The sequence below is a fragment of the Panthera leo genome, chromosome E2 (genome assembly GCF_018350215.1).
Source record: "Panthera leo isolate Ple1 chromosome E2, P.leo_Ple1_pat1.1, whole genome shotgun sequence".
Lineage (NCBI taxonomy): Eukaryota > Metazoa > Chordata > Mammalia > Carnivora > Felidae > Panthera > Panthera leo.
Window position 1 is genome coordinate 50,375,985 of NC_056693.1, and position 17,021 is coordinate 50,393,005.

Consider the following 17,021-nt stretch of genomic DNA (forward strand, 5'->3'; position numbering starts at 1 on the left):
AGTACTGGAAAGGTAGAACTAAGGTTCTCATTATTTGTCCTCGGCCAGGTGATATATTGAGAATATTCTCCATAATTTACAGATAAACTTTAGGGTGATCACTGGGTATCAAGTTAATATAAAAACTAATTTCATGTCTGTATACCGGCAATAAGCAAAATGAAGTTTTAGATTTTATTTTCAATAGCGTAAAAAAATCTCAAATAGAAGGTAATAAATCTAACGAAAGATATGCATGGTTTCTATATAGATAAGGATAAAATGCTCATGAGATAAATTGAAATTCTAACTAGATGGGGAAATGTAAAAATTTCATTGATTGGGAAACTCAGTATAGTATAAATCTCAATTCTTCCCATGTAGGTATTGATTCAGTGAAAATCTTAATTAAAATTCCAGTGGAGTATTTATTTGTTGATATAATTGCTTTGGTGAAAACTGGAACTCAGATTCTAAGATTTATCAGCAGATTTGAAGGGACACGAAGAACCATATGGATAGTTGACTTACTCCAAAGGCATTGATACACAGTGAAGGGAATATGGTCTTTCAACCAGTGGTGCTGGGGAGCCGGCAGGGGGAGGGGCGGGGGTGTATATAAATGTCATAAAAAGGAATCTTGATCTCTGCATCATCAAACCCAAAAAAATGGATTCTGGATGAACTGTGCCGTCTACTGTAGTAGCCACTTGTAACAAATGCCTATTTTGATTCAGTTTTTTTAATGTTTATTTATTTTTGACAGAGAGGAAGTTAGAGTGTGAGTGGGGGAGGGACGGAGAGAGAGGGAGACACAGAATCCGAAGCAGGTTCCAGGCTCTGAGCTGTCAGCACAGAGCCCGATACGGGACTCAAACTGACGAACAGTGAGGTCATGCCCTGAGCCGAGGTCGGACACTCAACCGACTGAGCCACCCAAGCGACCCTCGATTCAAATTTAATAAAAACTAATTAATAAAGCTAAATGAATTGAAATACATTTTAAATTTAAATTAATAAAAACAAGATTAAGTTAACCGTCCCGTTTTCCAACCTCACTGGCCATATTTTAACTGCTCAGCAGCTGCCTATTCCATCGTGGCCAAAAGTTTACATTGAATAGCTCTGTGTCAGGAAGTCACAGTTTTCTGGAGCAAAACAAACAGAAAAAGGAAATATTAAATTGAAGTAGGAGGTGTTTCAGAGGAAGATTCACTACTTAAAAATCAGGCAGTGACTATCTGGGGCAAGAACCTTCCAGGCAAAGGAAATAGCAAGTGCTAAGTGCTGAGAGCAGTGATCTTCCCAGGTGCTTTCAGAAAACAGCAACAAATCTCGTGTGGTAGGAGTGTGGCAAGTTATCTGGGAGTAGCGGGAGAGCAAGAGAGTCGAGTAAGGCAGGGGCAGGCGGGGAAGTCACGAGGTCCTTACAACAATGTTGTGAAGTCCCTGATATTTACTTTGAATGAGATGAGAAGACACTGGGGACTTTTAAGCACCGATGGATGCACTCTGCCTTCCGTGGGATCATGATGGCTCCAGTGTTGGGAAATGCCCATCTAGGAGCAGGGGTCCACACATACACACACATGCGTATACACACATACACTCCACAGGCATGGCTATACATAAGATGCAGATCTATGTGTACGTGTGTATAATGTATGTGTCTCTGTATGTCTGTAGTAGGAGTGGAAACCCGCTTGGACAACCAGTTCAAGTAGTGCAAGAATCCAGGCAAGAGGGTGATGGTAGACAATAGCAGTGTGGATGGTGGAGGCAGTTTTGACTTTCTCACCAAGCACGTGTGAGATGTGAGGAAACAAAAGGAAACCAAAATAACACCACGTTTTGGCTTGGGCAGCTGGAGTGTTCGAGTTGCCGACATTGGAGAGGTGGTCAGAAAAGGTTTGAGGGCAAAGACCAGCAGCTCGGTCAGAATTTTACACATGTTGAGTTTGAGATGTCTGTGACACATTCAAAGGAGATACTGAGAAAGGCTGTTGAATGTGGGAGCAAAAGTTCCTTTGGATTAATGTGTAATTCTAAAACCTGGAGGATGGTGCTGAAACCATGGCAACAGATATTTGGGAAAATTAGAAAATTAGACTGTGTCTTCAAAGGTTTTTCATGTAACACAGCTAGGCCTCTTCCATTTGTTCTCACAGTCATTGAAGGCATTGCCTGTCTTAGTCCGTTTGAGCTGCTGTAGCAAAATAACCACAGACTGGGTAGCTTACAAACAACAGATATTCATTTCTTACAGTTTTAGAGACTGGGAAGTCCAAGCTCGTGGCACCGGCATAGTCAACTGAGGGTCTCTCCTGGGCCACAGACTTCTGGCATTCTCATGTGATGGAAGAGGGTCTCTGGGGTCTCTTTTACAAGACGACTGATCCCCACCCTCATGACCTAATTACCCGATGGTTCAACATATGAATGGAGGGGGGCACAAACATTCGGGCACTGCCCCCACACCAAAGCACCCTAAGACACATGATTCCCGCATGTGTGTCCCTTCAGTGACGTTCCCTCTTGTACCCAGCACGGACCCCCAGGCAGCACTCGAGTCAGGTTCTGACAACGTGGTTGCGGTGACAACAGAATCGATATTTTACACGTCTCCCCAGTTGACTCCTCTGTGTACCTAGCTTTGAGAATCGCTGCTTTGGACCTGTGCTTCTCCAACTTCACAAAACAGACTGTTCTATTATGTGAGGCTGAAACATAATACATTTGAAAATACTTCACAGAGAGGAAGGGAAGACTTTGCAGTGAAATACAGGAATTTAAGTGTCAAATAACTTTTTGATTTTTCCTGTTCGTACAGCTTGGGTGGTGAGTGACATTTAACAATCTATCCCCGCGTCCTTGTGAATCCTGTGTTCCCACAGTGCATCCTGAAGTATCCACAGGCACATGCTTAGAAGGTTTTGATTCTATAAATCAGATACCTCTAGGTTGATAAGTATCCGTAATCTTTAAAACTTTACGAAACATAGACACACACCACACACATACACACACAAGTCTCATTATCCGTGATTATAACATCGTTCTGTTCCGCAAAGCAACAACAGACACCGAATTAGCCAACATTCTCATCAACCGATCAACACATGACCTTGTTTGACTTGTGTTTCGGATTAGAGACACCTTATTTAATACATACTGTTAATTCATTGACATTGAACTCACAACCAACAGCACTGTGACTCACACTTCAACGAGGTTTATTCTAGCACCTGTTTTCTCATGAGGCACGTCACACAGCCTTCTTGCACTCGAAATAATAGACAGCTCTTTAGCACCACACTTCGAGGCCATTGTTAAAAAAAATTTTGGGGGGGTACGTGTGGATTGGGCAACTCAAGCTTTTTGCTGCGTGTACATGTCTGTAGATGTACAAGAGTGCCTCGAGTCATGATTTGGGGGTTCAAATAAATTTTAGGCAGTAGGCGATTTCCAGATAATGAGGAACTGCAAATAGTGAGGATTGAATTATATTCACATACATGCATATATTATCTTTGTATGGATAATAATTCCAAAATTGATAGGCCATGTGCACTTAAATTATCTAAATGACAAGGAAATTCCGAGTTTCATTTTATGGAATGAATTGTTCCCTTTCTATTAAATCAACATTTACCTCCTCATATTGCTTTACCAGTCACGAGCCCTATCGCAGTCAACGAAGCGTCGTGCTAATTCGATAACAACTCTGACGGACATGAAGGAAATATGTATATGCACACATACAGAGGTTAATTTTGCCTCAGCAAAATGATCAGAAAGCATTGATGCCGGAGAGGACATTCGCAACATGTAAAGCCGTTTGAAAAGCAAGCCATTGAGAGCAGATACAGATAATCCAGTTAGGAATCAGCTAAGTGTCATCAGAAACCCCGGAATATTGAAATACATTCACACTAAAGTGGCAATCCCAGAATGTAACAACCCAGTGAAAAATAATGTTACAGCTTGAAACGTTCCCTGTTGATCTGGTTTTTGCAAATGAGGAAAGCAGGGAGGTTGGGGAAAGAATCATTAGGGAGCAATCAGGGACTAAAACCTTGTCTCCTTTCTCCCAGTCTGAACATTTTTCCACTAGAAAAGGCTGTGTTCTATCAGCGTCACGTTGCTTATAGCCAGTAACATATCCTCTAGTTGTATAAATCAAGTATAACAATTATAAAAACAAGGCAAAATGCTGAATCCGTAACTTGCAAATGGGTAACCTAAAAAAAATCCAGTTATTAGTCTAGAATCATTGTCAAACAAATGATTCCACGTGGATTTAAATACCTTGAAGCATTACAAGCTAAAAACTACAAAGGAAACTTCTTTTGAATGGATAATTTCCCAAACTATGTTCAAGACTGAAAATTCTTTGTAAACAGAGTACTGTAAATATAATTTAAAAATAAGTAGACAGGATAATAGGAATCCCAGTGACTGTCTCTTTAGAAATGTACATGGCTTTTTTCTTCTACACTAAGTCCACTTTTTCTTTTCTTTTTTTTTTTTTTTTTAAGTTTATTTTTGGGGGGCGGGGGTGGCGCAGAGAGAGCCACAGAATCTGAGCAGGCTTCAGGCTCCCAGCTGTCAGCACAGAGCCCGACATGGGGCTAGAACCCGTGAACCGTCAGATCATGACCTCAGCCAAAGTCAGATGCACTGAGCCACCCAGGAGCCCCTAAATCCACTGCTTTTTCTAAAATGAAATAGCTCTAGGTTCAAGGCGTTGTGTCTCATGATCAAACATTGCATTCTAAGGACAATTGTTTCAGTGGGGAGCGATTGATGAGTGCTTGAGCTGGGGCTTTCAAACTTTGATGATAATGCTAATTCTGTCGCTTAACCTTATTCTTTCTGCACCACCACCAAGACTCCTACATTTAGTTTCACTGACTCAATTTTCAAGCCCAAGGCCTGGGCCTCTGCTCTCTAAACAAGCTCTGAGATTGGGGCTCCTGAGACCATCCCCTGGGAAAGCTGGAGCGTCGTTAAGATTTATAACAACAAAATTATTTTTACTCTAGGCATTTCAACAATCAGGCCTTCCTGATAGCTCTGAGAGTTAATAACCAACTATCGTTATTCAGATGCAGCCTTGTTTACGTCCAGTTTTGCTCCAGAACACTAGCTGCTCTTCCCTTTCATCTCCGAGGCTTTCCTGAACACAGCACTTCCTACCTGACCTCACAGCTTTTCATCACATCTGTCACCCTCCGCTGTTAATCCTGAAGGAACACGAGCTCTGCAAGAGTGTTGCTTAAACAGCATGTTTTTTCTTTACACTGTTATCACACTAAAAAATAGCAGTCAGCCTAAGATAAATCAGGTTCTTAATTACTCAGGTGCTTTACATGCAATCTATATATTAGAAATCTCTTCGGGGAAAGACACCGGTGGACCCAAACTGCCTTTCCATTTTTTTTTTTTAGTGTATTTATTAAATTTCATAGATTTGCTGCCCGTTTCAGCTGTCTTTCCTTACTCATGTCCCTGTGTCTCCTTACTGCAACAACTTACCTCTCTTTGCCTTTGGTAGAGGATAATTAAAAAAATAATAATAATACAATCATGACTCTTAGGCAGATAGAAAAATAAAAGCTCAAAAACACATTGTAAAGATTTTAACGCATTGTTCATGAGGAAACTGGTAAGATGTTACAACCAGTTCAAAGGAGAATCCAAAGAACAGAACAGAACAGGGGCACATCGGTAATGTTGAAATTAATGTGCAGACTGAGGAAGACCCGGCTTCGTCCATAGTAGAAAAGGGGAGTCCCTCGAACTTCTGCCGGATGGAATTTGCTCATCTGTGGGCAATCATTACTTGTTGTAAGGAAAACCATGCTTGCTTGCTGAGCCAATAAGACTAAACACATTAATTAATTAAATCTAGAAGCCTGTGTTAAAGGATAATTTCATATGCATATGTCTTGGAAGTTAGAGATAGTGAATTTCTCTGGAGAGATTGAGAAGGCTTATCCCCCCCAGATGCATTTGCCTGCACTCCAAAAGTGATTTAAACAACCTGTGGAGTGGCGCCTCTCCCCAGAGATCTGTGGCATTCTAGAGCCAGAAGGCCCCTCTCCCTCTGTGGAGGGGAGGAGAAGATGTGCCAGCCATCGCCCGTGATCTCCAAGTCTCATACTTCTGGGGGTTTCCTCTCTTGGGTGCAGACCCCGCATGGGCGGGCGCATCTGGCGCTCTCTGTATTGGCCCACGGGACATTGGGCCGTAGAGCCTAGAGGCTGCTAAGATTTTCCGTGGGCAGACGGCCCCTGATCCAAAGACTCCTGTGTCTCTGAGCGGCCGTCTTCCTCCACCCACGTAAATCTAGATCTCGGTAGCTAGATGCAGACAAACGGATAGAATGCAGATAGGAGGCAAGATAACCAGTTAACTTACAAGTAGGATAACATGTCAAGCCCTCCACAGTGTCAGACTTACTCTTTTGCAAAACTGTGAGTTGACAGTTTACAAAGTTCTAAAGCAGCTGAGAGGCAAGGCAAGGCTCACGGCCACCATGGAACCTGAAGGTTGTACTCTCGTCTGGAGAGTACCTTGTCTTTAATTCGTTCATGTGTTTATTCCCTCAGTTCTGTAACTAAAGTCTTTTGGGCGTGTTGTGCCAGCCCCTGTGCTGTGTGCTGCAGATACGGTGGTTAGCAAATCAGAAACCATCACTCTTCTCAGGGAGCCTCCAGGCCAGTGGAAAAGCCCCATGGAATAAATCACAAAATGCTGAGTTACAAATTATGATAAAGTCTGTGTCCTTTACAGTTGTAATTTCTAAACATCAGCTAATGCAATCATGTCTGAAAGAGCAGGAGAGAGGCTCAGGGTTAATAGTTGTGAGAGGCTCCCCTGTTTGCAAAGCACATGGGGCTTTGCATGGCTGCTGGGCACTCATTTTCTCATTGCTCCTCGTGATGTCTCTGCTTCGCCCCGGAAATCGAGATTGCCTGATAAATGCAGCATCTGTTTAACTTCATGCTTTGTAGCACTTTTTATTGAAAAATGAAATCAGCAACACCTGAGTGGCTCAGTCAGTTAAGCGTCTGATTCTTGATTTCGGCTCTGGTCGTGATCTCGCGGTTCGTGAGTTGAAGCCCTGTGCCGGGCTCTGTGTTGACGGTACAGAGCCTGCTGGGGATTCTCTTTCTCCTTCTCTCTGCCCCGGCCCCCCTCAAAATGAATAAATATTTTTAAAAAACGAAATCATTTAAAGAAACTACCGTAACACTGAAATTTTAGAATTTCCAAAGGAAACATTTCTGGGCACGGTCCTTCAAGGGCTGTCGTGCACCACAGCCTTGGATTCCTTACCCCTTAAAAGACCTTTAGAATCATGTGTTTACTGTGACCCAGTGGATGCTAAACTCTAGGGAAGCCCCTCTCGGTGTGAACCAAAAGGCAAAGAGACAAAAGCAGGCATATTGTCCTGTTCCTTTGGCAGCTACCCAGCCAGAGTCGAGCTTCCGTATGCTGTCCATTGATTCATTACAAGGAAATTTTATTGTTTGCTGAACAATTAAAGCAGACTCCAGTGGAGGCTAGGTTAGTGGATTTGCCTGATTAATGGTCATGAACTTCTTTTTTTTCTTAAAGATTATGTATTTCTTTTGAGAGTGCGAGTGAGCACACGCGAGCGAGGGAGGGGCAGGGAGAGAGGGAGAGAGATAATCCCAAGCAGGCCAAGGCGGGGCTCGATCCCACAAACCGTGAGGTCCTGACTTGTGCCGGACCAAGAGTCAGACGCTTAACCGACTGAGCCACCCAAGCGCCCCGATAATCACAAACCTCTAATAGCGAAGGTTGGGTTGGCTAAAATCATAGAATTTCAGACCTATGATATTGTCCTATATTCTGCCAGTTTATTTTCTAAAGTTGGAAATGGAGGCTCAGATTTTACCTGACTTTCTTAAGGGCACATCTATTCCAGATCTGCAACTCAAATATCCTGACGGTCTCTATACTATGTCACAGTCTGGCCATCCATAATTAATTTCATTAGCTTTTATATCATGTCCTCTTTAAGGAAATTAATTTACTGATAAAGCTGAATGGTGAGGAGAAATGCAAAGCAGAAATAAAAGTAACGGCTGTTGTTTCCAAGAAAAATAGTGATGCACTCACACATAGAAGGCAATAGGACTGTCAAAGCTGCCTCCCGTCTTATTTAGCAGACAGACCTTTCTATTCAAAATTCTGGTGACCTGGTGAGGCGTGGGAGTGAAATCTCTTATCTTGTTTTGATTGTCGATCCATGTGAATGCATTAGCTAAAGAGAGGGGAGGAAATTCTACCTACTGTTTCCTCCAATTTGGAATAGTCCTCTGTAATACAGAAGAGTTATGTGACTTAACATCACATAGATAGCAGAGTTTTGACAACTTCCAATCTGTTTCTTACCTATTAAATCAGAGGACTTTTGATTAATCTGTTCTTGTGCCTGCATCTATCACCGTAAATATAATGTGAAGTCAATTTCTGGGAAGGTTGAAGGCTAGATACAATATGCCTATCTTCCGTTACAAACATTGTAGGATTTTTATTTCATTTCATAATTTTGGTAATCATTATGATGGTAATGTTTACAGACATTCAAGTGTCGATAGGGATTGCTCTAGCCAGGACTCAAAGATATTTTATTTTTTATTTTAGTTGAGTTGCTGATGCTGTATCAGGTGCGTTCAGCTCAAGGAAGTAACGTCCTCTTGTATTCCATAACTATGCACATCACACAATACCAAAATGAATATTTAAAATTCGATTTAAAAAGAAAAGGATGGGCACTCATAATTAAATGTTGTCTGAAGAGAGAGAGATATATAGCCCATAAAAATCTGACCTTTCTTTGCTGGTAAAGGGAATGGTAAAGGGAATTTTTAAGAGTAGAAAAATCATCACTTATATCATATAATTTAAAATATTTCAGAAATTCACAGATACACCTTTTTTCACATCGTAGCATCCCTGAATTCAGGGTGTGTCAATAATCAACAATGTTTTAAACTTACAATAGGCAGCTTTTTCTTTTGTTTTTTTAAGTAAAATCATGATGCATCTTTAAAAAATAGAATATTGGATTCAATGAAATGAAACGTGTCGCAAATTTTAATAATTAGTTTTCTTAATATTTTTCACCATAAACATTTTCTGGTTAAATTATATGGCCACGTGAAATAAAAATCATGGCAAATGCATGGCAGTCGTATAAACTAAAGGGCAAAGAGTCACTTTACTATAATTTAAATATTTTAAGAACCCATTTGTGTTGAAACCTCTCAGAGAGGTTTGATGACTAGAAAAATTTGGCTCAGATAAAAGGTGATTTTGATTTTCTTTATTTATTTTAACTTTTGCAGACTAGTGATGGTCTCCTCTCTTTCTTCCCCATTTCCGCATACAAGAAACTGCATGGACCGTCATACAGCACAATGGCTCTGACCTAACAAGAGTCAGAAACACTAACCCAGAGAACCCACATGCTGGGTTTTTCGAGTATGTGGCCAGCACGGAGCAGCTGCAGGCCACAATTAACCTTGCGGACCACTGTGAGCAGGAGCTTACCTACTACTGCAAGAAGTCACGGCTTGCCAATAAACCAGGTAAGGAAACTGAGGCACCTGTCCCTCTGTGCACATGGCCCAGCCGCTTTACTTAACCAGCTCCCGAGGATTTGAATTATGCCGTGGTGGTGGTGGCATTCGGCCACGGAGCGTGTCTGCCCCCTGTATACTTAGCAAACGTGTCACAGTCTGGAAGTCACAGCAGTGCTTTTGCCCGAAGAAAGAACAAGGTCAATTTACTCTGAGCTTTGTCCAAAACCTCGATTGCCTTCGGAGGCTCTTCCTGGCCTCAGTCAGATAACTCTACAGAAAGGAGCTTCATTCTGATCCTCGGTGAATGCTCAGTGTCTATCCTTTAGAAAGGGCAGGTGACACGTACGGTTTGTTTTATCAGGAAGAGAGTTAAGGAAAATATGACTCACTTTTCTCAAAGTGACTATTCTGTGCGACTCTTTTTTCATGGATTGTTGGCAGCTAGCCTCTGGGTAAAATTGAAAATTAGAATAGGCTGCCGAAAACAGTTTATTCAGCAGTTTAAATCGGAAATCAGAAAACCATCTTTTAACTCTTTCCTTTATTCTGCTTTTAATAACCAGTCTGCTCTTCAATTCTGTGTTTGGTTTTGTTTTCCCGTTAGAACATCTCATTATGTGACAGTACCTTGGGCCCCGCCGCCCATTGCCGGCGCAGTGCTGGAATTTACTGCAGGCGCTTTCCATCTGGCCTCCCGTAGGCATCCCTCATATCTTCTCATCACCCAATGTGTAATCTAGAATTTAATCTTTTTGAAGGGAATTAAGCTTTAAGAAACACGACTTCCGTCATGACGCTTTTCTACTTAACGAAGCTCCAGGCCTTCCTCTTTGCTGTCCGTCCAAAACAGACTCTTGTCTGATTCATACCATTCCCTAACACAGTTTTCTAGGAGTAATATTGAGGTATATTCTTCTTTAGAAATTAGAAAGATTCTGAGACCTCTGCACAATAAAGCTACCTGGCGCATGTTTACCCGTTTGTTATCTTAAGAGAGGTCTGAATACCATGACAACAATTTTAAAAGACATGCATTTCATATGTGAATGTCATATGTCATATGGGTCAAGCAGAAAGATTTTGAACGCTTTTTTTTTAAGTTCATTTATTTATTTTGAGATAGAATGCAAGCTGGGAGCTGGAGAGGGACAGAGAGAGAGAGAGAGACAGAGAGAGAGAGAGAGAGAGAGAGAGAGAGAGAGAGAGAGAATCCCAGACAGCCTCTGCAGAGTCAGCACAGAGCCCCAGTTGGGGCTCAAACTCGCAAAACCGTGAGATCGTGACCTGAGCGGAAATCAAGAATCCGATGCTTGACTGACTGAGCCACCCAGGTGCCCCAAGATTTTGAACTCTTGGGATGACATTTGAACTTGTTGCTTCTAGTTAAGCAGCTCTTCTACTCACTGTCCACCCACGTAATACAACCAGATTATTCTTTCCCTTATGACTGGCTTCACACCCTCTCCTCCTTTTGCTCCTTCCTCTATTTCAGAATGTCCTCGTTTGGTCATTTACCCCCACCAGCCCTTCCCATCTTGCTGGTCTCCTGTCACATCTTACCCCCCCTGAAACCTCAATCCCATTTGTGAATGACCATCAAATAGTTACAGTGCAAAGAGCATAAGACTTAAAGGCAGGGAGAGATGTGGGTTCAAATTCCAGGGCTCTTCTTGATTAGGTTTAGAGCTTGGATAGGTGAATCTTTCTCTTCTATGACATGGGGCCAGTGATACCAACCTCACAGGGTGTGGCAGTGATCGGATGACATAGCACAGCACATACAGAGTGCCTGAAGTGAGCTCCTCTCTTTTCAGCTCTCTGGTGCATCACGGTTATAGTTCACGTAGCAGTTTAGTATGCAACTGATTGTTCATTGATGCTTAGAATCTAAAAACATAGATAAGCAAATATGGAAGTGTAATCTAAGAAGAATGAGAACCTTATTTATGGAAGGATAAATGAATGAGATGCAACAAAATGAACTGAGTTGCCTAACTAGAAAAGAAAGACAAAAAGGAAGATAAGCATCAAAGTCACAAATCAGCCAAACTCTGGAAGAAACAGAAAACAAAATCCCCAAGGGGTTGGCGAGCAAGCACCACCCAAAGTAAAGAGGACAGTATAGAGTGTGAAGGAACCCCTCCCTTCATGGCCAGTGGTGCCCATGCATCTGGGTGTTGCAGCCAGGCTTGAGAGCCACTAGTAAAGAAAAGGCTGTAGAACAAAGGGTGATGATGCTTGTTACATGCACAGATTTTCGTCAGGTCCATCACCCAAGAACTCATATGGAATGAACTTGAGTTTGAAAATAGAGAGAACAGGGGTGCCTGGGTGGCTCAGTTGGTTGGGCAACTGACAGTCAGCTCAGGTCATGATCTCACCCTTCGTGGGTTCGAGCCCCGCCTCGGGCTCTGTGCTAAACAAAACAGAGCCTGCTTCGGAGTATTTGTCTCATTCCCTCTCTCTTTCTGCCCCTCCCCCACAAATTCTCTCTTTCTCTCAAATAAATAAATATATAAACATAAAAAAAAGGAAAATAGAACAATTTGGAGTTTAAGTTCACAATGAGAAATACACGGGGAAGAACAGGAAGGTGGTGTCAGACAAGTTAAGTTTACAGTTTCAGATCAGGTAGAGCAGTTTTAAGTAATAATGGTGCCATAACTGTGGACGAATAAAGTGGGATGTGTATGAAAATAAATTTTCTGCAAGCTGTGGAGCTATGACTCAGCACATTGAAAAGATGATCAATGTGGATACTCAGGTCGTTTGGGATTTTAACTATGGGAAGGGGAATGTCCTACCATGATCACTGATATTTTATCGTTTTAATTTTTAACTTAGAAAATTTCTCATGACTTTCTTCATTCTTTCCTATACTTATTTAAATTCTTCAGGACACTTGAAAAAGTCTTAAAGGGAACTGCATGTCCTTGGTACTTTAAAACATTCAGTGGTTTCAAGGAAGATTGGTGAAAATATTATTCAATATTTAGGAATAATTTATTTTCTTTTTAATCTGTGAACACGTAATGTTTAAGCAGTATATTGGAATATACCTATCAAATGTTTCAAGATGGTTAAGTTAATCATGCAGTTAAAAAAAATGAAAAACCTTGATTTTAATGTCTTTATCCATAACACAAACTTCCAGTTCACTTGGGTTTTTTGGCATGGTATGTGCTGGTATGGAAAGGAACACTGGGAGAGAGGTTGTCAGCATTAGTAGAGGTTTAATCAAATAGTAAGTTGTTACGAGCGTTGACATTTGTAAATGAGGGAGAAATTAGTATAAGTCCCGTATTTTCAATAGGGCTCATGGCAGTAACTTAAAAGTTTTGAAAGTCAACAGAAAAATGATCTAACAACTTTGAGGAGCTGACTGATTTGATGTCACATTCTTCTCATGCCCTGATTCTCAAATGACTATGATTTTTCCTCACTACCTATTGTTTTTTGCTAAGACAGATTGCCTGCATTCCTCACCTGAATGTTCTGTCTATTCTTTGTGCTAGTTCTTTGGCATCATGTTTAGTCGTAACTCTGAGAAGGAGCTGGAAGCTGAACATTCATCATAGAAAGCAATGCACTTGGCTAAGGGAAACTTTGTTTTTGAGTGTAGTGTTTGCTTCAGGCATAAAGATCTTTCAGTGTTATTTCTGTAGTCTCCAAATAAATAGCCAAGCCATTAAATGGAAGAAAAAAAACCACATACTTCCAAATAGATCCTAAATCATAAGGAGGGGGTGCCGAACAATGCCTAATGTAAATAAACAGCTCATGTGTTTTTAGTTGAATAAATGTATTGAGATCAATCGCTGACTTTCCATAACATTCTGTAGTGTTTTAATGGGCATTTCATGATCTCAAATCAATTTTGCTTCTGATATCATAATTACTGTGGCTTATATTTTGATGCCTTCTTGTTTCAGAAATTATTTTTAAAGAACTTACATATGTGAACTCCTCTCAAAACATTTTTAAATGTCATGCCTGAATTAAAAAGGAACTACTGGTTTCTTTTCTACTTAAAGAAAAATATATTGACCATTTAAGCTTAAATAATAAAATATATTTTTTAAAAGCTTTCTTAAGGAAATGCCATCAGTAGCAGTCTTTGGAATATCATTACATCAGACCAGCCTTTCTTTTCCTGCCTTCAGTCTTTTGACTGATTTGGGAAGGAAGGGAATGGACTGGCCTGGAAGGCTGTGGGGTCCAGAGCCGATCTCACATTTCTCGCATTTATCTTTCAGATGGACGCCCTCTGAGTTGGTGGGTTGGAAGAACCAATGAAACACAGACGTACTGGGGAGGTTCTTTGCCTGATCCTCAGAAGTGTACTTGTGGATTAGAAGGGAACTGCATTGATTCTCAGTATTACTGCAACTGTGACGCTGACCGGAATGAATGGTGATTTCCTTATGCAAAATAAAGTTGTTTTTATTTAATGTTTATTTATTTTTGAGGGAGAGAAAGAGAGAGAGGGAGGAGGAGGGCCAGAGAAAGAGAGAGAGGGAGGGAGAGACAAAATCCAAAGCAGGCTCCAGGTTCTGAGCTGTCAGCGCAGAGCCCGAGGCAGGGGTCAAACTCACGAACCGTGAGATCATGACCTGAGCCGAAGTCGGACGCATAACTGACTGAGCCACCCAGACACCCCGATATAAAGTTTATTGTTAAAAATGAATCACTCAGAACATACAGCAGAGCGAGGCAGATACTGAACAAATTAGTACAGTGAAGAAATTAGATAAAGGTATGTTTTGATGAAATGTGTTACAATCAGTTTGAATCCTAAATGTGAAGACCAGTATCTTTTTATTTGAGTTTTTTAGAAATGGACCACAAATCATTACATTTTTTTTTTGTAATAGGATGAAATAGAGACATCTGTTTCATGTTTCCTCTTCATTGTAAGTCAGTTATCATTCTTTTTAAAATTGAATGTGGTTAAGAATTCTATTATTTTCAAAATATATTTATAGCCATTAATTACTGAAGCACAGTTCTTCAATAATCTACCTCTAAAACCTTTAAACATGTAAACTTAGAAAGTCTCACAGTTATTTGAACATGTAGCTCTTTAGTTTTTTTTCAGGCCAAACCATGCCACAAAGAACTAATAGTCTATTTATCATACCTCAAAAAAGGAAATCTAAAACACTTAGGGATTTGAAAACTAAGGCTGAAATATTGTTTTAAGTAGAAGAGAAGCCTTATGTGTATGTTTGCCTTTGAAAATTTTGAAAAGATATTTAGTATATTTGAGACTAGAGTTGAAATATACATTGGTTTTATTTATTTGTGAAGTGAAAGGTTTTTAAATTTTCCTATTCGCATTTCAGCATTCCATATGTATATCTTACATCACTAAGCACCTGGATCTGTACATAAGAGTTATCTAAAAAAATTTTTTTTAACGCTTATTTATTTTTGTCAGAGAGAGTGCGAGTGGGAGAGGGGCGGAGAGGGAGGGAGACACAGAATCCGAAGCAGGCTCCAGGCTCTGAGCTGTCAGCACAGAGCCTGATGTGGGGCTCGAACCCATGAACCCGTGATACCATGACCTGAGCTGAACTCGGAGGCTCAACTAACTGAGCCAACCAGGTACCCCAAGAATTATTTTTAAAAGTACTAATAGTCAATTTGGCTGTAAATGTGATTGATTTGGTTACAGAATCTACATTAATTTCAGTAATCAGTCCGTTGTTAATTGAGCTCACGTTTTGAATTATGGAATACTCTGTGTATTTCTTTGGCAAACATCAAGGCTACATTATATTTTAAAAAAGATTATTTTAGAATACTCTAAAAGGAGGTTTCTGCATGGAGTCACGATTATATTTTTAGTGTTACATGTTTCATAGAGTATTGTCTTTCTTGCTCAAACTCCAGTTTTTCAGAATATCTGCCTCCTGTGGAGGGCACTCTTTTCCTCACTGCCTTCACACACACGTGCGCGCGCACACACACACACACACACACACACACACACACAAAATGCCTACACAATAATAGTGTGTCTTAAAGTGCAAATAAAATGTTAATAGCAGTGCTTACCAGGAAAAATACCTAACCTAATCACCAAATTTCTCCAATGCCTCTGTAACATATTATTCATCAAAAATAATTTTTAGGGGCACCTGGTGTGGCTCAGTCTGTCACATGTCCAACTCGATTTCGGTTCAGGTCATGATCTCAGGGTTGTGGGATCGAGCCCCACGTTGGGCTCCGTGCTGGGTGTGGAGGCTACTGAAGATTCTCTCTCTCTCCCTCTCCCATCTGCCCCTCCCCACCCTGTGTGCTCTCTTTCTCTCTCGCTCAAAAAAAGTCATTTTTAAAAATAAGATTTTAAAATTTCTCGTATTAAATTCTGCTCCTGGTAAAGTAGCTTGCATGGAGCTAACCTTCCTTAGACACATTTATAATCTCTGGAAATATATTTAGAAAAGCACCTAGTTGAAGAAGGTGGAGAGCAGCCAAATGTAGGCAGAAACTGCCAAGGTTGGGGGACTTTGACCCTTGAAAGAAGGAATTCAAGTGGGTGAGATAGATGTTTATATTTTATATGCTTTTTCGCATGAGGGCACTCACCAAACCACGTGCCATGAGGTGGTGAGGACTCCAAGGGAATACTAGATTTTTTTCGGCTCCAGGTATCAGAGGACAGAGTTTAGGGCTGCCAAAATGACTAAAAATTGAGGAGGGAGTGGAAATCCCAGAAAGAAGAAAACTACCTGGGCAGAGTTCACTCTGTCAACTCCCCTCAGGGCCCCGACTGCCCTGAACCGCAGATGCACAGGGGAGGTTTCTGGGAATCAAGCAGACAGCTACCCCTGGAAAACTGAACGAGCTCTAGGGACATTTCAGTGGCATTTCACTTGGACCTTGTGACTTGCTTTAAATAAATAGAATATGATCAAAGGGAGGAGAGTCACTTCTGAGATGGAGTCACAAAAAACTATGATTTCTGATTTCCTTGCAACTCTCTCTGCGACTCCTGTTTTGATGAGGCAATCTGCCGTGCCGTGAGCTGTCCTGGGGAGAGGCTCATATGGCAAGGAATTGAAGGTGACCATCAACCGACACCAGTGAAGAGCCAGGGCCCTCAGTCCATCCGCTGGCAAGGAGCAGACTACTGCCAACGACGAACCACATGAGTGAGCTTGGAAGCGGATCCTTCCCCTGTCAAGCGCTGAGATGGCCGTAGTCCTTGCCAACGCTCTCGTTGCCGCTGCGCGGGGGACTCGGAGCCAGACTCTCCTGTTGAGCTCTGCCCAGATTCTTGACACACGGACACATAGATCATAAATGTTGTTTTAAGTCGTGAAGTTTTAGGCTAGTTTGTTCTGCCGTGGTGGATCACTAATACAACATCAGTGTACAGATTCCAGAAACTCAGAGGATCTGAAGCAGAAT

General features: G+C 41.3%; 1 protein-coding gene across 3 annotated transcripts in view; it reads left to right on the forward strand.

Moving 5' to 3' along the window:
* CNTNAP4 (contactin associated protein family member 4) overlaps window positions 1-17,021 on the forward strand; it is a 253,150-nt gene that overhangs the window by 176,356 nt on the left and 59,773 nt on the right. For all 3 annotated transcript variants that reach the window (XM_042919722.1, XM_042919723.1, XM_042919724.1), the window contains exons 13-14: window positions 9,411-9,608; window positions 13,859-14,015. In XM_042919722.1, coding sequence (XP_042775656.1) covers window positions 9,411-9,608; window positions 13,859-14,015 — 355 coding nt within the window. The remainder of the gene's footprint in view (window positions 1-9,410; window positions 9,609-13,858; window positions 14,016-17,021) is intronic.